Source organism: Gopherus evgoodei, chromosome 9 (genome assembly GCF_007399415.2).
Source record: "Gopherus evgoodei ecotype Sinaloan lineage chromosome 9, rGopEvg1_v1.p, whole genome shotgun sequence".
NCBI classification, from domain to species: Eukaryota; Metazoa; Chordata; order Testudines; family Testudinidae; genus Gopherus; species Gopherus evgoodei.
Window position 1 is genome coordinate 40,795,274 of NC_044330.1, and position 23,637 is coordinate 40,818,910.

The 23,637-nt window shown below is 39.4% G+C and overlaps 1 protein-coding gene across 3 annotated transcripts in view; it reads left to right on the plus strand.

Moving 5' to 3' along the window:
- The window catches only part of SLC25A36 (solute carrier family 25 member 36), a 55,985-nt gene extending 34,344 nt beyond the window's left edge, over positions 1–21,641 (plus strand). For all 3 annotated transcript variants that reach the window (XM_030574319.1, XM_030574318.1, XM_030574320.1), the window contains exons 5-7: positions 10,269–10,335; positions 15,973–16,262; positions 17,099–21,641. In XM_030574319.1, the coding sequence (XP_030430179.1) occupies positions 10,269–10,335; positions 15,973–16,262; positions 17,099–17,292 (551 nt within the window). In that variant the 3' untranslated portion in view covers positions 17,293–21,641. The remainder of the gene's footprint in view (positions 1–10,268; positions 10,336–15,972; positions 16,263–17,098) is intronic.
- Positions 21,642–23,637: the final 1,996 nt, after the last annotated feature.

Below are 23,637 nucleotides of genomic sequence, written 5' to 3' on the forward strand. Positions count from 1 at the left end.
GTTTTGTCTTCTCTGAAATATGCTGATAAGTCCTGGTAAGGTGTACATCTGTCCCATGTTCAAATGCTGAAATATTTCAAGTTTACTTTAGTGTTAAATAATCCAGATTGTGATTTGGAAGAGGGATTAGAAATTAGATTGCAGAGTACATTAATATATTGGCCTAGCACCTCTGAAACTGTAGAATCAGACTTGGATAGATCCAGAATGAAATGGATCAGTCATTTAAATGTAGTCCCTAAAGTATTTCCACCAGTGCAACAGAGCTGCCACTCAGTGTTAAACTTGGTTTGTAATCTCTATTTGAGGGTAGTAAACCAGGGTTATGAAAAGTCAGGTTGGCAAAATTGTGTTGGGGAAGCCCAAATGTCACCTGCCAGACCATACTTGCTGCTCATGATGCCACTCATATTTAGATGTAGTAAAAAAAAAATTTTAAAAATACTATTTATTCTATGCATATTTTAAGGCTGAACTTTGGCTGCTTAAGCATAACAGAAATGAAATTGGCTAACTCACACCAAACTATGTAACCAATATATGATACTGCTTGTCTATGTTTTGGGCTTTAAGAATATCAAATGTGCAGTTAAATGTGTAGTGCAGTTAAATGTGTAGTTAATAGACCAGTGGATCAATGTGGAAAACCCTGGAATGTCCTAAAGCAGATAATTGACTGGGGCACATAGAATTCAGTATCTAGATGGGAGATCAAAGTGGCATTAGATCTATGTTTATGTAATACGGTGATGGGTGCCACACAGAAATCCAAGAGAGATAAATAGTAGTAAAGTTTAATCTTCCCATGATAGAATGAGATGACCCCTAAGGCCAGTAGTTTGAGGTTTTTTAAAAATAGAAAAGACATGGAACTAATGCCTTCCTGGAGGTAATAAAGTATCTCTGCATCACATGGCTGTGGGTTGTATGGGTGAGGAGGATTGAAGAGGAAGAAAGGACAAAGAAAACTTAACTTAATTACCGTTCATCCCAATCAATTAACTGCTTCAGAGACCCTCCTTATGTTAAAGCTTTTTCGATTACCTGTGTTCTTTTTTCTTCAGAATTTTAAAGAAATGTTATTTTTCTCTTGACAAGGAGCTGAAGACATGAAAATGGATTAGCAATCTTTTCTTTTCTTTTTAATTGAAGACCACATATTTAATGTATGCAATCCTGCAAATAAATGTAGGTTCTGAATAGCCCTTATCTTTGGATGTTCCTGTACTCAATGCTTCCTGATGAAAAAAACCTCTGTAAATATATACAGTAGCAATTTTCCCAGTCCACATGCAGATACTGATTCTGGGTTTGTCAGTTAGTTTTGTATCTGTTCATTGACTTTGTTTCCTACCCCAAAGGCTGATACTGTGATTTGCCTTCATGATTATCGGGTGCTGGATGAACATGTTTGAGCCTTAATAACCATCTGCCTCTTTGTGGTTACATTTGGAGGTGCATATTGTACACCAGTTTAATTACTGAGAACACTTTCTCCGATTTCTATGGCTGTTTTCTTGACATTATTATATCAGCGTACTCATGCAGTACTGATGAGCATTAACGTTTAGCTTTGCAGTTATGCACCTATACCACATGGTTGGTGAAACTGAGTGCCCCATGCAGATTCGTACTGAAGGTAGCAAATTTTCTTTCTTTCTTGAAATAGCCTAGTTCAGTATGCTCTAGAAATTCTCTAGAAGCCATGTAAAACAAAGTTCTGTGCTAAATATGAATAATCTCTAGTACATTAGGCATTAGTCAGATAACTACTATAAAGGGCCATAGTTAAAATTTAACATAGCTTCTAGAAAAATGCTAACCTTGTCATTTTGTAATTCTAATAATGTCTTTGAGAAAATGCACTAAAATCAGCTATTAACAATTTTGCCTGCAAGATTTGCATTGCTGTACCGTGCCATGTAACTTGAAAATTAAGAATGCAGTAAATCCTAGGGATAGAGAGAGGTTTACAATTCTAAGTACTAATTTGTTAGCCTCTTGAAATTTGTCTCATATTAAAAACTTATTATTTTCTTAAATTATATGTTCAAAAAAATTACTTGTTCCACCAAATAGTAAAATTAATCAACTTAGATATATACGTTTTTTGTAGCTGTCATTGGTTTCAACAGTAAACTGAATTAAGTGACTTCACATACAGTAACTCCTCACTTAACGTTTTCATTATGTTCCTGAAAAATGCTACTTTAAGCGAAATGATGTTAAGTGAATCCAATTTCCCCGTAAGAATTAATGTAAATGGGAAGATTAGGTTCCAGGGAAATTTTTTTTCCAGACAAAAATGTGTGCGTATGTGCGCGTGCACACACACACACACGATAAGTTTTTTAAACAAACAATTTAAAACTGTACACAGCAATGATGATTGTGAAGCTTGGTTGAGATGGTGAAGTAAGAGGGTGGGATGTTTCCCAGGGAATGCCTTACTGCTAAATGATGAACTAGCACTCAGCTGAGCCCTCAAGGGTTAACACGTTGTTAATGTAGCCTCACACTCTACAAGACAGAATGAATGGAGGGAAGTGGGAGACTGCATTTCTGAGAGAGACAGACACACACACCCTGTGTGTGAGAGAGAGAGAGAGACGCGTGTTGCCCCTTTAAGTATGCTGACACCACTCTAAATACATTGCATTTTTAAATAGATTAGCAAATTGAGAAAGCATCTACTGCCAGCAAGCTCCCTCAGTCCTGAGCCCTGTAGTGCCCCCCTGTGATAGCCTGCTGAGCGGCTGCCCCACAGGAAACTTAGGGGAGCGGATAGTGAGGCTGCCTGTCCATCCTGGTTCCAAGCCCCCACCTGCTAGCTCCAATGGGCTGCTCTTTCTGCAAGCAGTGGACAAAGCTGGTGGCTGCCAAACGACTTCATAAGGGAGCATTGCACAACTTTAAACGAGCATGTTCTCTATTGATCAGCAACAAAACAACTTTAACCGGGATGACTAAGTGAGGAGTTACTGTAACATACTTTTTCTGTTCAGGTGGTACTTTTTTGTACAAAAAGCTTCTAAAATTTAAAGACCCCCATGCTGCTTTTGTTCCGTGCAGCTTGTCTTCTGAAATGATAATGTATCCATTGATTTGTCATAGACGATAATAATAATAATAATAAATAAAAAAACCCAGTGGTTTGGTGTGTGTATATATATATATATATCCTCCTTTAAGGAGAATTCAAGACACTTGTCTTCAATTTTCCTTGAATATAACCTCTAGCTGTGGCTCAAGAAAAGAACTTTATTCATTGCTTAACAGTATATTGCACAGTACAAAATTTGATAAGTACCTACGTCTTTTAATCATGGGACTTATAATGATTTCTGTGAAGCCCTTTGTCTCACCAAGGCCTAGAGCCTTGATTTGGCAAAGCATTTGAGCATGTGTTTGTTCCAGTGATTTCAAAAAGTTGTGTGCACATAGCTGAGGTTAGAATTTGATCCTAAAAGTTTAAACAAGGAGTAGAAGAATTGTCCTCTGTTACATACTATTTTAGGAGCAAGAAGAAGTTAAGGTACCTTCTTCACTCTTTAAGAAAATGTTCAATACAACTTAAAGCTTATGATTCCTAGGCCTGACTCTCCCTTTACAAGATACAAGTAACTCACTGAAATCAACTGCAGTCACTTTTATTCTGTGGCAGATAAATTGGCCTCTATTAGTAATGGAAATAGTATACAAGTGGAAATTGACACATATTTAGGCTTTCAGGGAGATCCTCCTTGTTACTGTATACAGGCTTCCAACATACAGTTCACATCACTTTCATTCCTAAAATATTGCACTTCTGTATGAACAAAGATTTTTATAACATACAACTGTACTACATTCTTTCCGATCCAGTGGATCATGAGGTTTTTGTTTTCATACTGTGACTGTATAGAAAACATTCCTTAATGGAAACAAAATAAAGGATATTTTTGTGTTTGTAAAGATGTTTGTTAGTTCCATCTCTGTTCCAAGGTTGTACCTAAGGATTTAGCACACCATATAAATTCTGCTCTCGGTTACACTTGTGCAACCCTGTTGACGTAACTGAGCTAGAATCCTTCTTGGTTTTTGTCTGTTGATCTGTCTGTTTTACATTTCTTAATTTAAAAATGATCCACAAGTTAGTTTAAATGGAGTACACTTGCAAATCTTGGCACAGTTGAGGAACAGAGTCAGTAAACCTTGTTTGAGCCTGGAATGCAGGAGCAAAATGCAGTTTGTAATAAATTTGTGTCCAATTTTATATTAATTGACTACAGTAGGAGAAACATTTTGGTTTTGTGATTTAAACTAAGCAATATGGACAAAACATTTCTGAATGAATAGCAAATAAATAAATATATTTGTAGGTCATTAACCCATTGATGTCAGTGACTTCTGGCAATACGAAGCCTGGCCCTGATGTCAAAAGACATCTAACTATGTTTTCTCAGCTCTATATGACAAGGTTAGCATTTTTTAACTGAATTTTTGTTTTGTTTGTTTTTCTTTCTTTTTTTTAAATGTGATCATAGGTAAGTATTTACAAGCTGTAAATTTGGACTGCTGCAAATGGCAGAAATTTCAGTACTCAGTGCATTTTACAAAAATATTTTAATATCTGCGGCCTGTTCTGGTTTTTTTTTTTTTTCTTTTTTTTTCCCTAAACTTTTAACCTGAAAAAGTTAGATCTCACATTAACTGATTCACAAATCCTTCCAATGGGATTCAATTTGTACACATGTGTCTGATGAGGTCACTGCTTGTTGTTATGATACAGAAAAGCCTGTGTCTATTTTAGGCATTTACTGTACATTTCTCCCGTGAAAAGAGTGAGATCGTGTCATCTCATGCTCCCCATCCGCAGGTCACTTCCTGCAGAAATATGGACTAACTTAAACCTCGTGAGTACTGAACTGAGCGTCTCTTGCAGCCTCTAGTGTAAGAACCACACTTTGGGTTTGTAATATCTATTAAATACACAAAATAAGGGGAATGCACTTTTGTTATCTGAATTCCAATTTATGTGCACTGTGCGAAAATGTAACTCTACTCCAGAGTTAAAGAGAAGTAAATTTTTTTTCAGTGCAGTTCAGGGAAAGGTAGAAAATACCTTTCACTGATAGCTGCTATTTACTTAGCCATGTTGGCTAATTAAAGGTCTCTTGTTGATTATAGCCAGGACATTTGATTTTTCAAAGTATTTCATAGCTGCATTTAAAATGCTGCAGCTGATATCCTATGTTGCCATAATGTATCAAAGACATCCTCCTCTTTTACCTCTTTCTTTTTTGGTTGGTTGGTTTGTTTTTTTACTACTATGGATTTTTAATCCAGCATTACATATTCACGTGCATTTGTGTCAATTGCAATTGTCTTATGGATAAAGCCAAACTTTCAAAGATGATGCAGAATAGGAATACCTGGGATCTTACCTGTTTTTAGTTCTTGGTCAATTGTTTGGCTCCAGAGATAAACTTAAATAATTGTTTTAATCTGAAATTCAGATATAATTTGCAAAAGGCACTAGACAGCAGGCAACAAAATTTAAGAGTGTTATGTTGATCAGCACTTCTGATCTGTTTATTTAGTAGTCTCTTACAAAACTCACGTAAAACTAAAATACAGGATATTTTATCAAGCAACAAAATTCACTTGCTGCCAACTTATGAATTACTCAGTTAAAACTTTGCTACTATAACATTTTATACTGTTTACATTTTGAGAGTAAAAGCCACATGAGAGAATGGAGGACACTAGGCCTAGGGAGTCGCACACAGCACGCTCACCTACCCACTTTCCTTACTCTGGCACAGAGTGGGAGTTGTAGCTGTCTTGTTCTTAACAGAAGCTCTGCCTTTGTGACATAAGACAAATTATTTAGGCCTGTATTATCAAGTGTTCACTAATTTTGAATGCTTCCATTTTTGGGTGCTTTACTTGAGGCCCACAGGGTCTGCTTTTTCAGAAGTACCCCCTACCTTCAGTACCTTGTGAAAATCAGGCTTCAAATTGGCCACCCATAGTAATTGGACAATTGTTGCAAGGTTGAACCTTAAACCTCTCTGTACCTCAATTTCCTATTCTTTAAAATAGGAATAATGCTTCCTTACTGCACAGGGCTGTTGTAAGGCTAAGTTAATTAATGATTTGAGGTGCTCTAATACTGTTGTGATGAGTATAGGAAAGCCCATAAGTTAAATACAACAAAGAACATTTCACAGAACATTAGAATGGGCATTCCTAGGCAGGATGGGACCTAGCTTTGTCTCATCTCAGCCTGCATGTATTGACAATGGACAAAGGTCAGCAGTAGGTGGAATAAAACTGCATCTTTTCCAAATGACTAATAAGAGCCATGCCTGCTTCTGCCGTAGGGGGAGGTAGAGTGACTCCAGCCCCTCCTACTCAGATGTTGCACCTCCATCTCCACTACCTCCTCCATATGGGTCTGAGGCCAGGAAGTTTACCTGAACCCAGTGAGATTGATCATCTTGGGTCAATAGGACATGAGGAGTAAATATTATTACAAATACAATCTAGTGGTAACACAGGCATATCCTTTTTATTATAGAAGCGTTTGTTTAAATAGGAAAATAAATACGAGGGGCAAGTGAAATACCTTTGTGTCTTGCTGTCTGATTTTAAAATTTTAGTGTGTAAATGAAAGGTTATAAGTCTGAGTCTCTGGACCAGAATCTGCTCTCACATTAGTAGGGCCCTACCAATTTCATGACTATGAAAAATGGGTCATGGCCCTTCCCATGAATTCTGATCTCCCCGAAATCAGCCAGGCTGGGGAGGGACAGGACTTGTCCTTCCCCTGCATAGCTGTTATGGGGGAAGATCAGACTCACCTCCACAGGCAGCACAGAAGTGAGGGTGATACATTTCTGCGCTGCAACAGCCCCAGAACTGGGCTCCAGGCTGCTGACACCCCTCCCACCCCCAACCCCCACGGTTCTTGCTGAAGCTCAGGATGCCTGGGTTTGGGGCTGTCACTTCCTGCGGTTCCTGCTATGGCTCAGGGCATCCTAGCGCAGAGGCTTTCACCTGCTACCACCTCCATGGTCCCCCACCCCAAGCCCCTGTGTGGCTCCTGCTGGGGTTCTGGGTGCCCAAGCTGCTCCTGCCACCTGTGGCTTCTGCTGGCGCTGAGGGTGTAGTGCCTGCGGCTCCTGCCCAGGCTCAGGACCTGGCCTGGGAGCTGCCAGCCCCTGCAGATCCTGCCTGGCTCGGGGCTTCCCGCCCCCTCTTCCTCCCAAGACTCCTGCCCGGGCTATGGGTACCTGGGCTTGGAGCTGCTGCCCACAACACCGTGGCTCCTGCTGGGAGTGTAATGAGAGAGGTTCCTGCCCAGGCTCAGGGACCTGGGCTGGGGACTGCCATTTCCCATGGATCCAGCTGGGACTCAGGGCTTTCACTCTCCAAGCTCCAGGCTTCCCTGCCGTGCACCCAACCCCTGGTGGCTCCAGATGGGGCTCAGGGTGCCTGAACTTAGGGCTGCTGTCCCCCATGGTTCCTGCCTGGGTTCCAGGCTGCCCGAGCTTGGGCCTTCAGTTCCTGCCAGGGCTGTGGCACCCATTTTTTAAATTGTCCGTGGCCCATGGGACAATATGTTAATCCACCACTGCCCCTGACTGGCAACTAGGAGCCCCTGGGTGGGGCACTCCCAGCAGCACTGGGTAAATGAGACCTGCCTACACCTTCAGAAGCCTCCTCCAGCTGCAGGAAACTCTGATGTGAGTATGGCAATCCTGCAACTTCCCTACAACAGCTTTGGGACCTCCCCACAATCCCCTTTTGAATCAGGACCCCATGATTACGCCACCATGAAATTTCAGATATAAACTGAATTTTAAGACTTCATAGCGGTGAAATTGACTAACATGAACCGTGAATTTGGTAGGGCCCTACACATTCATATAAATCTCCTATTTTAGTGCAGATGCTTCAGATTAACAGTGGCATAACTAAGAGCAGAATTTGGCCCTGTGTTTTACTGTTTAGTGTTCCTTTTAACTGAAAGTATTTTTCTGGAAAAGAGATTTTTTTTTCCTGAAAGTTCACATGCTCCTGCTTTTATTTCTCCATCTTAAATCAAAATCTTTGGCTTAAAAATGAATTCCTTTCTACCACAACCCATTGTGATTTTTTTGTGGAAGGATTATGATTTAAGGTAGTGAATAAGCAAATTCTGTTAGTGATTAATAAATAGTGTTATAGAAATTAAGAATATATAGAATCATAGAATATCAGGGTTGGTAGGGACCTCAGGAGGGATTGGTTATCCTCCACTTCTTACATTAGCATGAGTAACTCCAGTGAAATCCGTGAAGTTGCACTTGTGTAAAATTGGTATAAGAGTCACATACTCTTGTAATAAGAGTCGTTTCTAAGGGTATTTTCTTTTTACAGATATTTTACACCATGCCCTTTTAGGGACATTCTGACCCATCACTAAAGCTAACTGGGTCTAATTCTCCATTGCCTTCTATATTGTGTAGTTATTTACAGATGTGCAAACTGGGTGTAAAATACTGCCATTCTGTTTCGATAACATTTGACACTTCCTGCACAAGTTTAAAGTACTGTGCATACAGCAACCGCAAGGCACTTGCGCTTGTTTAGTTAAACAGAAAATCAAACTATCCTCATAAAAGTACTCTTATGATCTATGTTTTAGGTGTATGCACTAGTAGCTTTCAAAATGCAAGTTAATATGAAGATCTTTAATTGGGAGGGCATTGTAGGAGTTTGTTTAAACACATTGACTTCTAAATGAGAGATTAAATTGTGTTTATTAGTTTTCTACACCTTTGGCACAGCACTGCAGCTATATCTTTGGAGGTATTTGAATGATCTTAGCTGTTAGAAAGCATAGATAGTTAAGGTTATTTTTGTAGTGTAATTTGAGATCTCAAATTAGGATTTAATAATACATTTAAAAAATGTAAAAAAAAACTTTTTTTTTTTTAAAACAGTTAAGATCCTTTGGCATTTCTGTTTTTGAGTACTTCAGTCATTTGTGTACAAGTTTTCAGTGTAAACGTAGATGGTGATTTGAACAGAAGTAACTGGTATGCAAGCGGGTCTGCTTAAATATGTGTAATTGTAAATGATCTTCTTAAACAAACTTATCAAAGCCCTGTTTTGTATAGCTGAGGTGTGCATCAGAAATGCACTGAACAAGATACTCTTTGACACTTTCCCAGGTCCTTGAGTCTGCAGGTGGGCAGGAGACTGTATACTGAGACTGTTTAGTGATATGCAAGTAGTGTGTGTCACTCAGGAAGCACAAAGTATCAAAATTATCTTTTGCTGCTTGGCAAATGTTCAGCTCTTTCTCTGTTCCCTCCTGCAGACATGTCACCTGATTAATGGTGCATGTATGGTACTACAAAAGTAAATTTATCCAGAGTTACCTCTGACTCTGCTTGGGTGTGCAGGAGCAAGAGAAGATTTTTTTTTTTTTTTTTTTGTGGATAGAAAACAAAAACTTTTAGAATTAGCCCTAATGCAAACCCAAATAGTTGCTGTCTGACTAGTTAGTAGTAGATATGCAATCCATTTTTTAAAAAAATTTTAACATTTGTATGCTTGTACAAGTATTCCTGGGGCCAACCAACAATCCTTGCTTTTGAATTCTAAATAAAACGTTGGACTATTAATAAACTCCCAATTTAACTATTCGTTATAGGTCAATATTAAAAGGTCTTTAATATACAGTAATGTTACGCCTTTTAGCTGCATCGTAGTAGACATTATTCAGTTTGCATGCTTTTAAACTCAGATTGTATTTCAGGTAGTAAATTAAATCTACAGAGAACGTTGTTTTTATACTATTTCAGTTCACTTCAGTTACATTTGCAATGTGTTTTTATTAAAACTTTTTTCCAAATTAATTGACTAATATCGGTTTAGCTAGCTAGTCTTGCTGTTCAAAGGTGTTAAAAAGGGATGTGTATAAATAGATTCACAGAGAAATATGTACGATTGGGAAAAAATTTTTATATGGAGAACCTTTTTTGCTAAGAATTGAACATATGAAATGTCAGTGTAAAACTAAAAAGGGGGGGGAGAGTTTATTGGCTCTGTGGACTTGTAAAAGTAATAAAATATCAGTAGAGGCCTACAGTAGAAACATTTTTAAAAATCAGTATAGTCTGAGTTTTTTTTTCTCATGGACTGTAGCTTATTGTGTACATTTAACTTTTTACTAGGTTTGTGTTTTTCACGACATTATCAAACCTAATTTTCTTTAAATATTTGTTTAGGTTTTACTGCAATCACAGCAACCAATCCTATTTGGCTAATAAAGACGCGATTACAGCTCGATGCAAGGTAAAGAACCTTTTTCATACTAGGATTGCTTACCAATTTTATTGTATAAGAATTGGCATAGAAGGATGCCATAAAATTGATTCTCTCCTCTAAACTGAGAGTGGTTTTTCTAATCAGGATTTCAGTTAGTAAGGCCACAAGTTAACTGATTCTGAGATACACACTGTCCTTGTCCTAGTAGTTCAATTGGATGGTGGTAATGATGTTGCCTGGAGGTGCTACGGTATTCTGGTGGCCAGCACTCTTTGACTGTTTCCAGAACTAACAGTGCTTTAAACAATCTCAATCTGATTAATGAAACGTTTGCTTACTTAATTGAATCCCTGACGCAGGTAGTTTTGTATTCTTTTTATTAATCATTTGTATCGTGAGCTTGCTTATAAAAGGGAAAAACTGGTTTCACTGATCCAGAAGCGGTTCTGTAACAGACTGCTCAGTTGAAATTGGCTTGATTCTGGTTTATATCATAAATAGATACTGTGATAAAGGATGGCTTATTCTATATTATTTAGTTAGGCTGGAACATAACACGCATCTCTTTCCTGCCCCATATCCACTTAGAACAGCTGGGAGAGACTTGGCTTGATCTGATATGACACTCTGTAGCCACTTTGACTGTTTTACAATCCCTCCTTTTTCCATAAACATCACACTACTATCATGCCCCTCTTTCCATACCCTCATGCAAACACATTCATGACCCAACAAACTGCTCCACAGAATAGCAAAGAACACCAAATCTAGCTGGTTTCACTTGTAACACAGGAGAGTAAGGAGAGCATAGAAATGAGTGAATCATTCATCCTTTTCTGTCTGATATAGTTTACATGTAAAGCACCTAAAAAACTTAGGAAACCTAATCAATGGACTTAGACTCCTAAGGGACATAGGCACTCTGCATCCTTCCCCAGGCCTGAAGAAGAGCTCTTTGTGGCTCAAAAAGCTTGTTCCTTCCACCAACAGAAATTGGACCAATAAAAGATAGTACCTCACCTACTTTGTGTCTCTCATAGGAACTTGCAAACATTTTACCTTGTATCTTTATCTTTCTTTGAATTGGAAATGTAAGAAACATTAATGCTATCCCTCTCTGCAAGAAGGATTAGTGCAGTAACAGGAAGTGCAAGACCTAGAGTAAATATCAGCACAAGTCCACGAAGTCACCTGCAGCAGCCAACTTCAGATAAAAGCAAAATCTGTAAGATCAAATCAACTTTGGTCCTCTGTTTCTATAGAAGTCTCTTAACATTAAACTTGTAGAATAGTTGGATTATGGTGGATAGTGCTTTGGGTAGATGTATTTTAATCCCCTTTACCTCTTGTGACTGAGGTTCAAAATTTATCTACTCTCATATCTGAAAACTTGTTTAGTTTCTTTATTCGAGTATCAGTATGGCATTTTAGTCCCAAACCTATCACTAAAATGCCAAGTGTTTTGCTTGGTTTTGCTCAGATGTATAATTTATAGGACACTGGTGTACCTGTATGAGACTCTTGTGTTTACATGGGAAAAGGGATGCAACTTAAATGTGACTTATTCTTTGACAGTCACAGGACACTCTGTATTTAAGCAGGTGCCTTAACGTTTTGTCCTTCCCCTTACATTTCCAATCATTACAATCCAGTGGTTATTTCGGGCAGAGAATACAACCCTTCAAATCATTGGCTGCTATAATGGGCCTGATGATGCTTCCACTGAAGTCAGTGATAAAACTCCCATTGCTTCCAGTCGGAGCAAGAGTTGACTTAGTGTTTGTGGTGCACAAAATGAAATTGTTCTGGTCTTCCAAGGTGATATTACAGAGTATATACATAGAGTAAAATATGCTATCTACATTTATGCACCTGTGCATCTTGCACATTGAAAAGACAATTTCTTCTTCAAGTATTTGTCTGTGTGGATCTCCACTTCAGGTGTGTATGTACATCATACATGTGGGATCAGAATCTTTGAATAACAGTGTCCCTTGGGACCATGTCTGTACCCTTCATGTCCTTATCTCCGTCCTCCCTCCATCCCTATCCAACGGTATAAAAGCAGAGCAGCCACAACTATCCTCTAGTTTCGTCTTACTATCTGTGGCAGCAGGGTGGAATCAGCGGTGTCTGTCACTTCACTGTAGCATTTCCCTAGCTTAACTCAGCCAGGGTTCAATTCCCTAGTATATAATCTATCTCTTTTTGTTTCTGTTTACTCCAAAAAAAAAAAAAAAATCCACCCCCAAACCCTTTTACAACTTGGACTTGGCACATTGTGCCACTGCCACCCGTAATGGCAGATCCAAAACCACTGAGCTATGAGTTCTGCTTGTATTTTTATGGTCTAATTCCCCTCACCTCCCTGTTCCCTGCAGTTTGAAGACAGTTCATCCCCTCCAGCCAGTGATATACATTTTAGACAACTGGCTTCCTCACATTGGCCTAATCAGCCATATATACCACCTTCGCCGTATTGGGCATCCTGAGGCCTGCTGTCTAGAACCTCCAGTACTGGATCTCTCTATTGCTCATCATGCAAATGCAGATATTCTCATTCTCCTTCCACATCAGCTTTAAAGACCTTCTGTAGAACTGGACAGACAAATCACAAAAGTAAGAGGCAGATCTGGAACAACTGGATCAATACCATACATCTTCTCCCAGAGACCCCTCATCTTTGTCTCCTGATGAGGCACTCTCATTAGCCCCAGTGATGACTTTCAAATCTTTCAGGAAATACTCTTGTATAGCTGAAATTCAGGCACCAGTAATCGAAGAAAAGGCCCATAAACTGCTCGATGTCTTGTAGTCCACTTGTCCAAGTGGGATAGCACTGTATGTAAACGAGGGCACTCTAGAATTAATTAAAAGTCTGTAGTAGAACCCTGTTACCCTTGCCCAGCAAAGAGAATGGAGAAAAGGTATGTTTCCCAAAAGGCGTTTCAAATAATTCTGTACTCTCTTGGTACAAGAGAAAACTAGCAGCTAGATCCTGTCCGAGCAATTCACAAGGGTAAAGATCCCCTAAAGCTCAGTTTCTTTGGTAGAAAAGCCTATTCTTTTGCCTGTTAAAAAATGATATAACAAATTACCTAGAGTTATCGCTGAAGTAGGACTCCTGAGGTGGGACAAGGTATCTCCCTTTCTCAACAAATTCCTTCAAGGGAGAGTTAAAAATCCATAATCAGAGGGACAACTAGTAGTGAAAACTGCTCTTCAGGCAGTCATAGATGCTTCAGATAGGATACTGCAGCTTGGTCCATGGCCTCTGCAGTAATAATATGAAGGGTATCGTGGCTGCAAGCCTCAGGTATCCCAAGGAAGGTACAGAATATGACTGAGAATTTCCCTTTGCTTTGTTCAGCATTTTGACTGATGAGGAATTGCATTCACTAAAAGATTCCAGGGCTGTGTTAACATCAGTGGGGATCTATACCTCAACCTCAGACCACCTAGCTACACCCAGCAGTGACCTATGGATTACCCTCTGAGATTCTCCTGTGGGAAACCACCACCTTCTGCAGGTGCCAACCTTCCTGCACAGTCATCTAGTCAGCAGATTAGGTCAAGGTTCAGAGTCACAACCCAAACCAGGATGATCTGTCCCTGAAGCTGTCTTCGGATGTTCTGTTCTCTATTTTATCTGGACATCACCAGGGCCCTATTAGATTATCGGGAAAAAATGAGAACTTTTAAAGTATCTCTGCCCTGCAACTGAGAATGTGCCTCCCTGCGTGAGTAGATAGACTTGCGCTAGTTTTGCTTGATCCTGCGCTGAATAGTCTCTATGGTGATGGATAGCTGGGTTAGGGCTGGCAACTTTCTAATTGCAGAAAACTGAACAACCTTGTCCCACCCCTTCCCCAAGGCCACACCCTGCTCACTGCATCCCCCGTCCCTCCATTGCCTGCTCTCCCTCCCTCCCTCATTTTCACCAGGCTAGGGCAGGAAGTTGGGGTGTGTTGTGTGGGGTGGGTGGGGAGGAGAATGGGCTCTGGGATGAGGGGTTTGGAGTGCAGGAGGGGGCTCCGGGCTGGAAGGTGGGGCCGCGGGGTTTGGAAGGTGGAAGGGGACTCCGGGATGAGGCAGGAGGTTGAGGAGTGGAAGGGGGCATGGGCTCTGGGCTGAGGGTGCAGGCTCCAGGGTGGTACCAGGGATGAGGGATTTGGAGTGCAGGAGGGGTTCGGGGCTTGGGCCTAGGTATGTCCAAGCTGGGGTGGGTAGACCAAGCTGCCACCCATGCTGCAGTGTCCACACTGATATTTTTAGTCTGTCTGCCCAGGCTGGGATGCTGGCTCCTCACATTAGTGTAGCTGTACGCTTAGACAACGCCCTTACCTCTTTGACAGTAAGCAAGGTAGTTAAAAGACAAGCATATCTAAATGGATTACACAGTGTATTTCTGTCTGACACCAAATGGCAGGAGCACCCCTTCCTCCTAACATCAAGACTCGCTCCACTAAAGCCCAGGCTGCAGCCTCTGTATGTTTCAGAAATATCCCTGTATCTGAAACATGCAAAGCAGCCACCTGGAGTAATCCTGTTGTTTTCATTAAACATCATTGACCTGACCTCCAGATCAGAAGCAAAATTTGGGTCAATAATTTTACATTAAGTGTTTAGCTAGTGGCAGTTAAATTCCACCTTGCATGTGGGCCCTGCTTGCTAGCCTCCTGAAGTGGAGATCCACACAGACAAAACCTCTGGAAGAATAAGTTACTGTAAGGTAAGGAACTGTTCTATGTAAGCCAGAGTTCATATGCCTTAATTCAGAAAGGCGTTGGGGCAACATAAAACAAAATATAGTCCCAAATGCCTCTAGCAGTAGTGAAAGGGCAGTGTCCTGCATTATTTTGTATAATTTACTCAATCCTACAAGAGACCTCTGGTGGTAGAATCTATGTAAGTGATGCAGGTAGCCAGTGAATTGTGGATTCATGCTCATTCTGTATAACTCCATGTGAAGTGTGTTTTCTCCACTTGTACCTTGTGAAACATCAGCAAGTGGGAACAAGTTGATTAAATTAATCCATTATTAACTGTTCCATGTGGTATATACACACACACATTGTTTTATTTTCTAATATAAATGATCCGCTGAACTTACATTTGCAAGTTGGGGATGTTGAGGACTGAAACTTTCTTTTTGTGTCCTACTGGTACAAAATCTGCTCGACCCAATGTGCACAATTATTTGACCTCAAGTGTTGTTCAGTGGTTTGTTTGCTCACTCCCTCTGAATGTTAAGGTATTGTTCTGTAATGAGTGACATACTGTAGGCAACCGGGGCTTTCAGCTCCTTAGTCTTAACTTTCTAATGGTCACACATTTATATACCTTGATTGTCTCTGGTTCAGGCTGATTTTCGAACCTTGAAGATGAGGAGGGCTGGAGATTTGTCTGAGACTCCACAATCCTTGAAGTGTTCAGTACATCCTTTGGTCCTGATTCAGCAGAGTACTTAAGCATGTAATACTGAAGTCAATGAAACAACTTGTGTGCCGAAATTGTGCATGTTCTTAAAACACTTTTGAATTGGAGCACCTTTGCATTATTTTACCAGCTATTTCCAAAGGACTCATGCTTATAGTTAAACATTGTGTAATTAATCATTTAAAATTATTATTGTGAACCAGTTAAATGTTCCTTCTCTTTCAGGAATCGTGGAGAAAAGCGAATGAGTGCTTTCGAATGTGTCCGAAAAGTCTATCATTCAGATGGAATTAAAGGCTTTTACAGAGGAATGTCGGCCTCCTATGCAGGCATATCTGAAACTGTTATTCATTTTGTTATTTACGAGAGTATTAAGCGAAAACTACTGGAATTTAAGACTGCTTCTAGTATGGACAGTGAGGATGAATCTGCAAAAGAAGCTTCAGACTTTGTTGGAATGATGATGGCTGCTGCCACTTCCAAAACCTGTGCCACATCTATAGCATATCCACATGGTAAGGGCAAGCGTGTTCCTTAAGAACGTGAGCCAAAGCCCAAAGAAGTCAGCAGGAGCCTTTTGATTTCTATTATTCTCTGGATCAGGTCCCAATAAAAGAGTACTTTCAGCTTCACTTCTGTCTATTGTTCGATTTAGCAAATTGGCATGGCCAATTTCTGACTCAGCAAGTCAACCAGAGGCTTCAGTATTTCTGAACAGATATTTAGTCTGACCCCTTTGGACAATAACATTAATTTATAACAGGGAACTGCTGTAATCCAGTCCATACAGGTTCAGGGAAATATGGCTTCATTTGGACCCCTATATTATGCTCATTATTTGTGTAAGTTTCAAGTAAGTAACCAACAGAGCTCTTGCTTTTCCTTTTTAATGTTTAGGGAGATATGTCAGCAAGATCTCCTCCAATCTTTCATTGTGCTGTTCTTTTGCTCAATTTTCCCCAGTGACGCTGCTTACTATGTCTCAATCTAGCAATGTACTTAAGAATATGCTTAATTTGAAGGTGAAACAAGTGTGATTACTCACATGCTTAAATGGTTTGTTGGATCTGGGCCTCTCAAAGCACCATCACTTCACCTCATTAACTGGGCATCTGGAAATATCTAAACTTTTAGGTTATTTTGCTCTTGAAAGGACGTGGCTTGTCTTTTTCTTCCAGATTCCCAACCCCGGCAATTGCCATGTTGGCTTTTTTACCTACTATCTAAAGAGTGTATGGTGTTGAGGGTTTTATGCTTGCTTAATCTGTCGGCTAAATTAATTAATTTGTTTTCATTACATTTTTTGCAATGTGATGACCAAAATAACCAAGTGTTATTTTCTTTTACACAGAAGTTGTACGGACAAGACTACGTGAAGAGGGAACAAAATACAGAGCTTTCTTCCAGACACTATCTTTGCTTGTGCGAGAAGAAGGGTATGGATCCCTCTACCGTGGTCTAACTACACATCTGATCAGACAGATTCCAAACACAGCTATAATGATGTCAACCTATGAAGTGGTAGTCTACTTACTGAATGGATAGCAAAGTTACAAGGCTATCTCTAGGAAGGTGGAAGACCAAAAGATTGCAGTGGACCACCAAATATCAGTGCCAATGTGGTGGGCAGAAGAAAATTATCTATCAGGAACAGGCAGCTATGGACGAAATAGAAGATTGATTATAGGCAACCAAGAGCAATTTGCTGCCTTATTGTATGGTTCTTTTGTGACCATGTGACAAAGGAGCTGCCCCCAGGGGAATGCCTTTAAACACATCTTACTTCAGAATTGCTATTTTCTCGCCATGTGTTAATTTACATCATGCAAAACCATGAGCTTCAGTGATTTGGAGGGAGGGGGTTATATATTGTATTCTATTGCAAGGATAGCCTTGTTCCACTCATAATGTTTGGTCTTCAATACATTTTGTTTCAATGTACAATAACCTCTTAGGGTGAGGAGGATGAAAGCATAGATTCATAACTTTGTATGTCTGAAACTTGTATTCAACTCCATCTGAAGTCTCAAATGATGAGATTGAGGTAGTAGTCGCAGCATGTAACTTCCGTGTTACTATCTCAAGGAATGTGGCACAGGGACCTAAAATAGAGTGTATTTCAATCCCACCTTTTGAATACAGTTCAAAGTTGTGTGAGAAGCTCTCATTGCTTAACTTTGCGGGATACCAGTCTCTTAGCAGAACTGGTAATCCAAGCATTCCCATACTGAGTCCTCTTGCATTCATTATCATAGATCTCTGCTGCCTTTTAGAATTTAAGGAAGACCATAAGGTATACTGTTAAAGCAGATCATGGAGTCTCCTCACCTGTTCTGTAATGTGACCCACACTACTAACACTAGAATTGCAGAACAGTCTTTAAGGAGTCTTAATGAAGTGTTAAATTCTAACAAGTGAACCTGCTGTACATGATGCAGGATATATAATGTTCAGTCAAACATAGCTTTATGCAAGCTAGTGACTAGAGTACCAACACTTCTCCTGGATTAAAGGAGGAGGGCACATACTTCACCATCTGTAAAGCTATAGGAAAGCACATAGATAAATTCCTGTGTAGTAACAAGTTGGGAGTTGCTGTTGATCATTTTCAGGGAAATCCCAGCCACTTGCAGAATGATGGAGAAGATGGTAATTGAGAATATTTTGTTTAAACATTCCTCTTAAAAGTTGCCGTTTCCCTTGTTTTTCAACCTAAAGCTGGGTGCAGAACTGCAGATAACCATATAACTCTGCCCTTTCAGTTATGTGAATATTCAGGCATTGATTTTTAATTAATGTTTTGTAATACTAATTACAGAATAACGCATTATCTTTGACAGCATATCTTAGCTAGTTCGGTTACTTGTTCTGCCATAACTTACCAAGTTTTCCAGATCCAGAGTATGAGAAATAAGTTTCACGCTCTGCGTAGCTTTTCAAACTCACAAGTAGACCTTGGAATACTTCCAAGATTAAATCTGCTGCCCTTCGGATGAGAGATTCACAGTGATTTTCATGGCAGTAGCTTTCTATCTATAAATTCCACTACACTGGTGTAACAAAGCAGTGCAATTAACTCCTCCAGTGTGGTACTTCAGTATACATTAAACTGTGTGTTTGCGTGCAATGGCTTTATCTTGCAAATGACTCCTTATGCACTTTTGTGGCCTCTTTTGTGATTTGTGATTTTTCTCCCATTTTAAGATTTTAAATAGTGGTCATGTGCAGTTAGAAACAGTGTTCAGCGCGCACAGATTTTTTTGAAGCTAAGTGTATGGTTTGATTTCCAAACACCTGTGCAGAAAAAGATATTGTTTGCAGTAGATCACTAGGATCGATGTTCAGATAGTTTTGGAGACTTTTATGTATAAAAGTTTGATGCATACTGAACAACCAGTTTGTCTTGTTCTATTTTCCTTTGAGCATTGTAGTGTCCATCATACTATGGCAGAAATCATTTAATATACACTTGCAAGCCTTGGTGTTAGTAATACTCCGTGATAACTGCCTCCCCTTTTAAGGGCCACCATAGAGCACAGAGCACCACTGCTATGCCCGTTCAATAGGGGCTTGGCTTCATTGATATGCTTTCTGTAGAAACTGAGTATTCTTACCTGTTTTTTAATACTAGAAGTGTTCTCAGTATAGCCTGTGTTGCACGTATTTAGACTAACCATGGCAATCTTTGTATTCTTATTAGTACAAGGAAATTATTTAAAAAGAAAAAACGAAACAAAACCTCAGTTAAGAGATTTTCCCAGTGACCTCTCTATGGGAAATCTGCTAATGTTGTATTACTCACAACTAGCCTTCCTGCTTCCAAACATTAGTAGCCATACTCCTCAGATCTTGCTGCTGATGCCCAGCATTTAACTAACAGCAAAAGTTTAAGCGCAGTAACCTGAAAGCCAAAAGTGATTGTAAAGTAAAAACTATGTTACAATAGCTAATTATGGGGAATGAGTTGCATTAAAAACATATTTCTCTTCAGGAGATATCCAGGCAATTCAGCTATAGCTGAATTTTAGATTTAGCAAGTGCACAGGCCCAAATTCATCCCTGGAGTTAATGGATATAATTCCCACAGTTTCATTGGGAATTGTACCTGCATATTCCAGGGATAAATTTGGCCAACTAGATCTGGTCTGCTTTCAGTGTTACCCTACGAGGTTGTGCATGCGTGCATGCCTCGCAGGGAGAAGTGAATCTTGCTTCCAAAGGCGAGATATCTCAGTAGAAAGTTCTATCTTTTTGTGCTTTACACTCCTTGTTGTCGGCTGAAGAGAGACAATCAACCTCTTGTTCCAATTCTTCATGGAGTTTTAATCCTTCAAAGACAAAACCTTTTAAATTTCTTCAGGGGTGAACTTTTACTGTAACAAAGAAACAAACCAAATTGTGTGTGTGGTTTTGTTTATAAAGCTACCACAATGTACAAAGATACCTCTGAATTATTTCCCAAAGATATGGAAATTCTTTACATAGTTTTCTTGGTATCTATTTTGAAAACATACAGAGACAAACAGATGCAACATTCAATTATACCATTTATTAAGAAGTTGAAAGAGGAGTGTACTTTGATGTTGTTTTGGGTCGTCATCTCTTGCTTGGTTCTTTTAATGTAGTTTACATTAAATTATACCACCATGATTTTCTGTCTAACAAAGGTTAAATCTCAGTTTTCTGGAAAGGGTAACATTTGAGAATGACTTTACTATCCATCTAATTTATATCTAAACCAATATCCATTCTTCTTTAAATATGATACATTTTATTTGACTTAACACCTGGTTAAGAGTCAAGAATTGTTGTATAATCCTGCAGATGTCCACATTAGCCAGAAGGTGGCACTATAGTGTGATATGCTCACAGCAGGAATGGATCTGTGTTCCACTTAAACTTGTATCTGGGTCTTAAACAATTCTCAATCTTTCTACACTATACTGTATAATAAGAATATTTATAAAATAATGGCTTATCACTGTAAATTTTTGTGGCTGGAACTTGGAAAGCCATGACAGAAAGTCTGCAGTGGATAGGTATGTATTTTATATCCCTCTCAATATCCTGGATTTAGAAATCCTAATGTTCAATGTGAAATGTTACAAAGCAAGGTGAGTTTTGGTGTACCAAATGGAAACTTCTTCCTAATCATAAACTGACTGCAAGATCTATGTTTATTTTTTCCCAATCTTTGATTTGTTAGCATACATTGTTCTTTGTGGGATCACATTAGTGATTTATGATGGGTTTTTATTTTTCTTTATAGTGAATGACTGAAACATCAGCCTATCCATAGGTCTATTGACATTGTACCTATATAATTCTCCGATTTACATGAGACACTCCACATATTTACTCTGTTCAAAGACGTTCAAGAATGACAGTTTGTGCTTTATTGCTGTTTTTATTTTTGCCTCCTGATAGTCACATTTGAAACATTGCTTAGATTGTAACATTTAAAAAAAATTACTTGCAGAGAATTCAGTTTGAAGACACTTTAAAAAATGTTGCTTCCCAAGTGTTTTTATTCTAGAAACAAGCAAAACACTGAAATGTGCTAGCTAAATGTATGACTTTCCAATTTTTTGTAATACAGTTCTCTCTCTGTAAAAACTGAAGTCATGTAAGTTTTCAATTGTTCTGTTTAAGAGAGTCTGCAAACCCTGCATATGTGAACATAATTATGCCGTAAGAGTTGTAGCTAAACACTCACAAATGACCATCTGAGAATCCTTTAACGTTCATGTGAGGTTTGCTGCTATTCTTGCATACATGCAGTTGGCTGTAAACTATGTGCATTTACTCTGTATTTATATTATATAGCTAACTTTTTTTTTGTTTGGATTATTTTAAACTTAAAAAAATAAAATGATGTGCTTATATTCAAAGATGGCTGTCTGTGGTGTTGGACCAAGATTTAAAATAAATAAATAGAAATTTGAGACTTGATACCTAGCTGAAGAGCTCAGGTTAAAAATAAGAGACTAGCTGGGAAATCCCCACAAATCCTTTCATCATGTGTCAGTATAAATATAGCTGAAAGCTACAATGCATTTAAATTGTGATCTCTCTCTGAAAATGTCTGGGTTCTGCCTAGTTACTGCTAAGTGGAGCTTTTTGATGAGATTTAGATAAGACCCCAGCTCTTGTCTAATCTACATGGACATTTAAAGTTCTTTATAGCACTTTTTGAAGAGCAAGCATTTGACCTGGAATCCTTGGTCAACATTTCCTCATCCTCCACTGTTTTGCAGCATATTGGCTGTCCATTTAGACAGTTTTCCATACCACACATGACTGCAATTCCCTGGTGCAATGTGTGCCATCTATAGTATATAGATTCTGCGGGATAATACGTACTACAGGAGAGTGCTCTAGCAAGATAAGCTGTTATATCATTTATCTAATAGATAGCTTATGCACAGCAATGCTACAATACAACCCTCTACAGTTCTATAAGGTAGAACACTAAAAAGCCTAGAACTAATAGAAATGTAAAGTGCATAATTTACTTGTTACATAAAATATTTTCAGTCTGAGTCTGTAACTTGACTCCTGCAGCAAGTGTATAGTTACAGAATCTGATGGTGCAAATCTATCTCTTGCTTAGTCAATCACAACCCAGCACAACATACTCAGTGCTGGGTTGTGTCCAGATGCTTCCTAGCTGCATGGGTTAGGAAGGGTCACCCATTATGAAGCACAGTAACTGCTCCCTACACATGACCCTTGGAGTGCAAGACAGCCCAAAAGAGGCAAAGAAGATTGTGTGGGTTTGGCTCTTTACCCGTCCCTATGCTCCAGCTAGCTCTGTCAGAGAGTATGTTCTAGTATTCCAGTATGTTCTACTCCCTGAAGAGTTGTAAAAGTGAGTGTACTTCCTCTTCAGAGTTCATTCTGGGGCTTTTCACCACTGCCAATGTGAAGTGATGCTTAATTGGCTTGATTGAGCCTTTTAACACACCCCCCGCCCCGCTCCATGTATACCAAAAATTTGTAATAAGGCTTAACAGCACATTTAAAATAAACTGTGTTCAATGGTATATTAGTGTTTATTGGTAACAGGGCTCTATACTGCCCTCTGCTATGCTATTCAGAAGAGGAAGGGGTTTAATGGAAATGAGTGACAACATGCAAAAGGGAAGGGGAAGCAGGGGCTTTGTGGCATGATCTGCTTTCCCCAGCCTCTCATTTCTGGGAAGGTCCCTTCACAGGGGCATCTTGGCCTCAAGGCTTCATCCCTTTCCCTGCAGCAAATGATGCAATTCAGATACTGGAGTGGGAGGAAGGCTTGTTGAAGAGGGAATGGTGTAACAAAGAACAAAGTTGTTATCATAACTGTCCCAACATTGATCACTGCTGGTTGGGAGTATGTAGCCCATCTGTAGTATCACGTGTAACTATGCCAAAGCCTATTGTCAGGGAGGCTAGGTACAAATACATAAAGGGCTCTATAGATTTCAAGTAAAGGAAAGTAATGGGCTCCAAAGTCTTCTGCACCTGGTCAAAATACCTACCAGCTTATCCAAATATACTCTCAAAGAGCTAATATGTCCCATTGTGTTAGGAACCTCCTAAGTCCCATCCTCAAATGTGACTCAGGTGCTTAGGAATGACAATTGCACTGAAAGGCCATATGTATGGTGGCTGTTCAGGCACTGGACAAATCATTCCTGTTTACTTCTTTGAGTTTGCCTTGAAGACTTGCATTTCATTTTGAATGCTTCCTTCTTGCCCTCTGTCAGGAACTGCCAGATCTCTGCACAATCCAAGTGCTTGTTTATGCCCTGATCTTCCCTGGAGTGGTCACACAAAGCATTAGCCCCAGTACATCTTCGTGGCAGGAGAGCAGCAGAATAGTGACTGCACAAGTGCGGATTAGGTTTA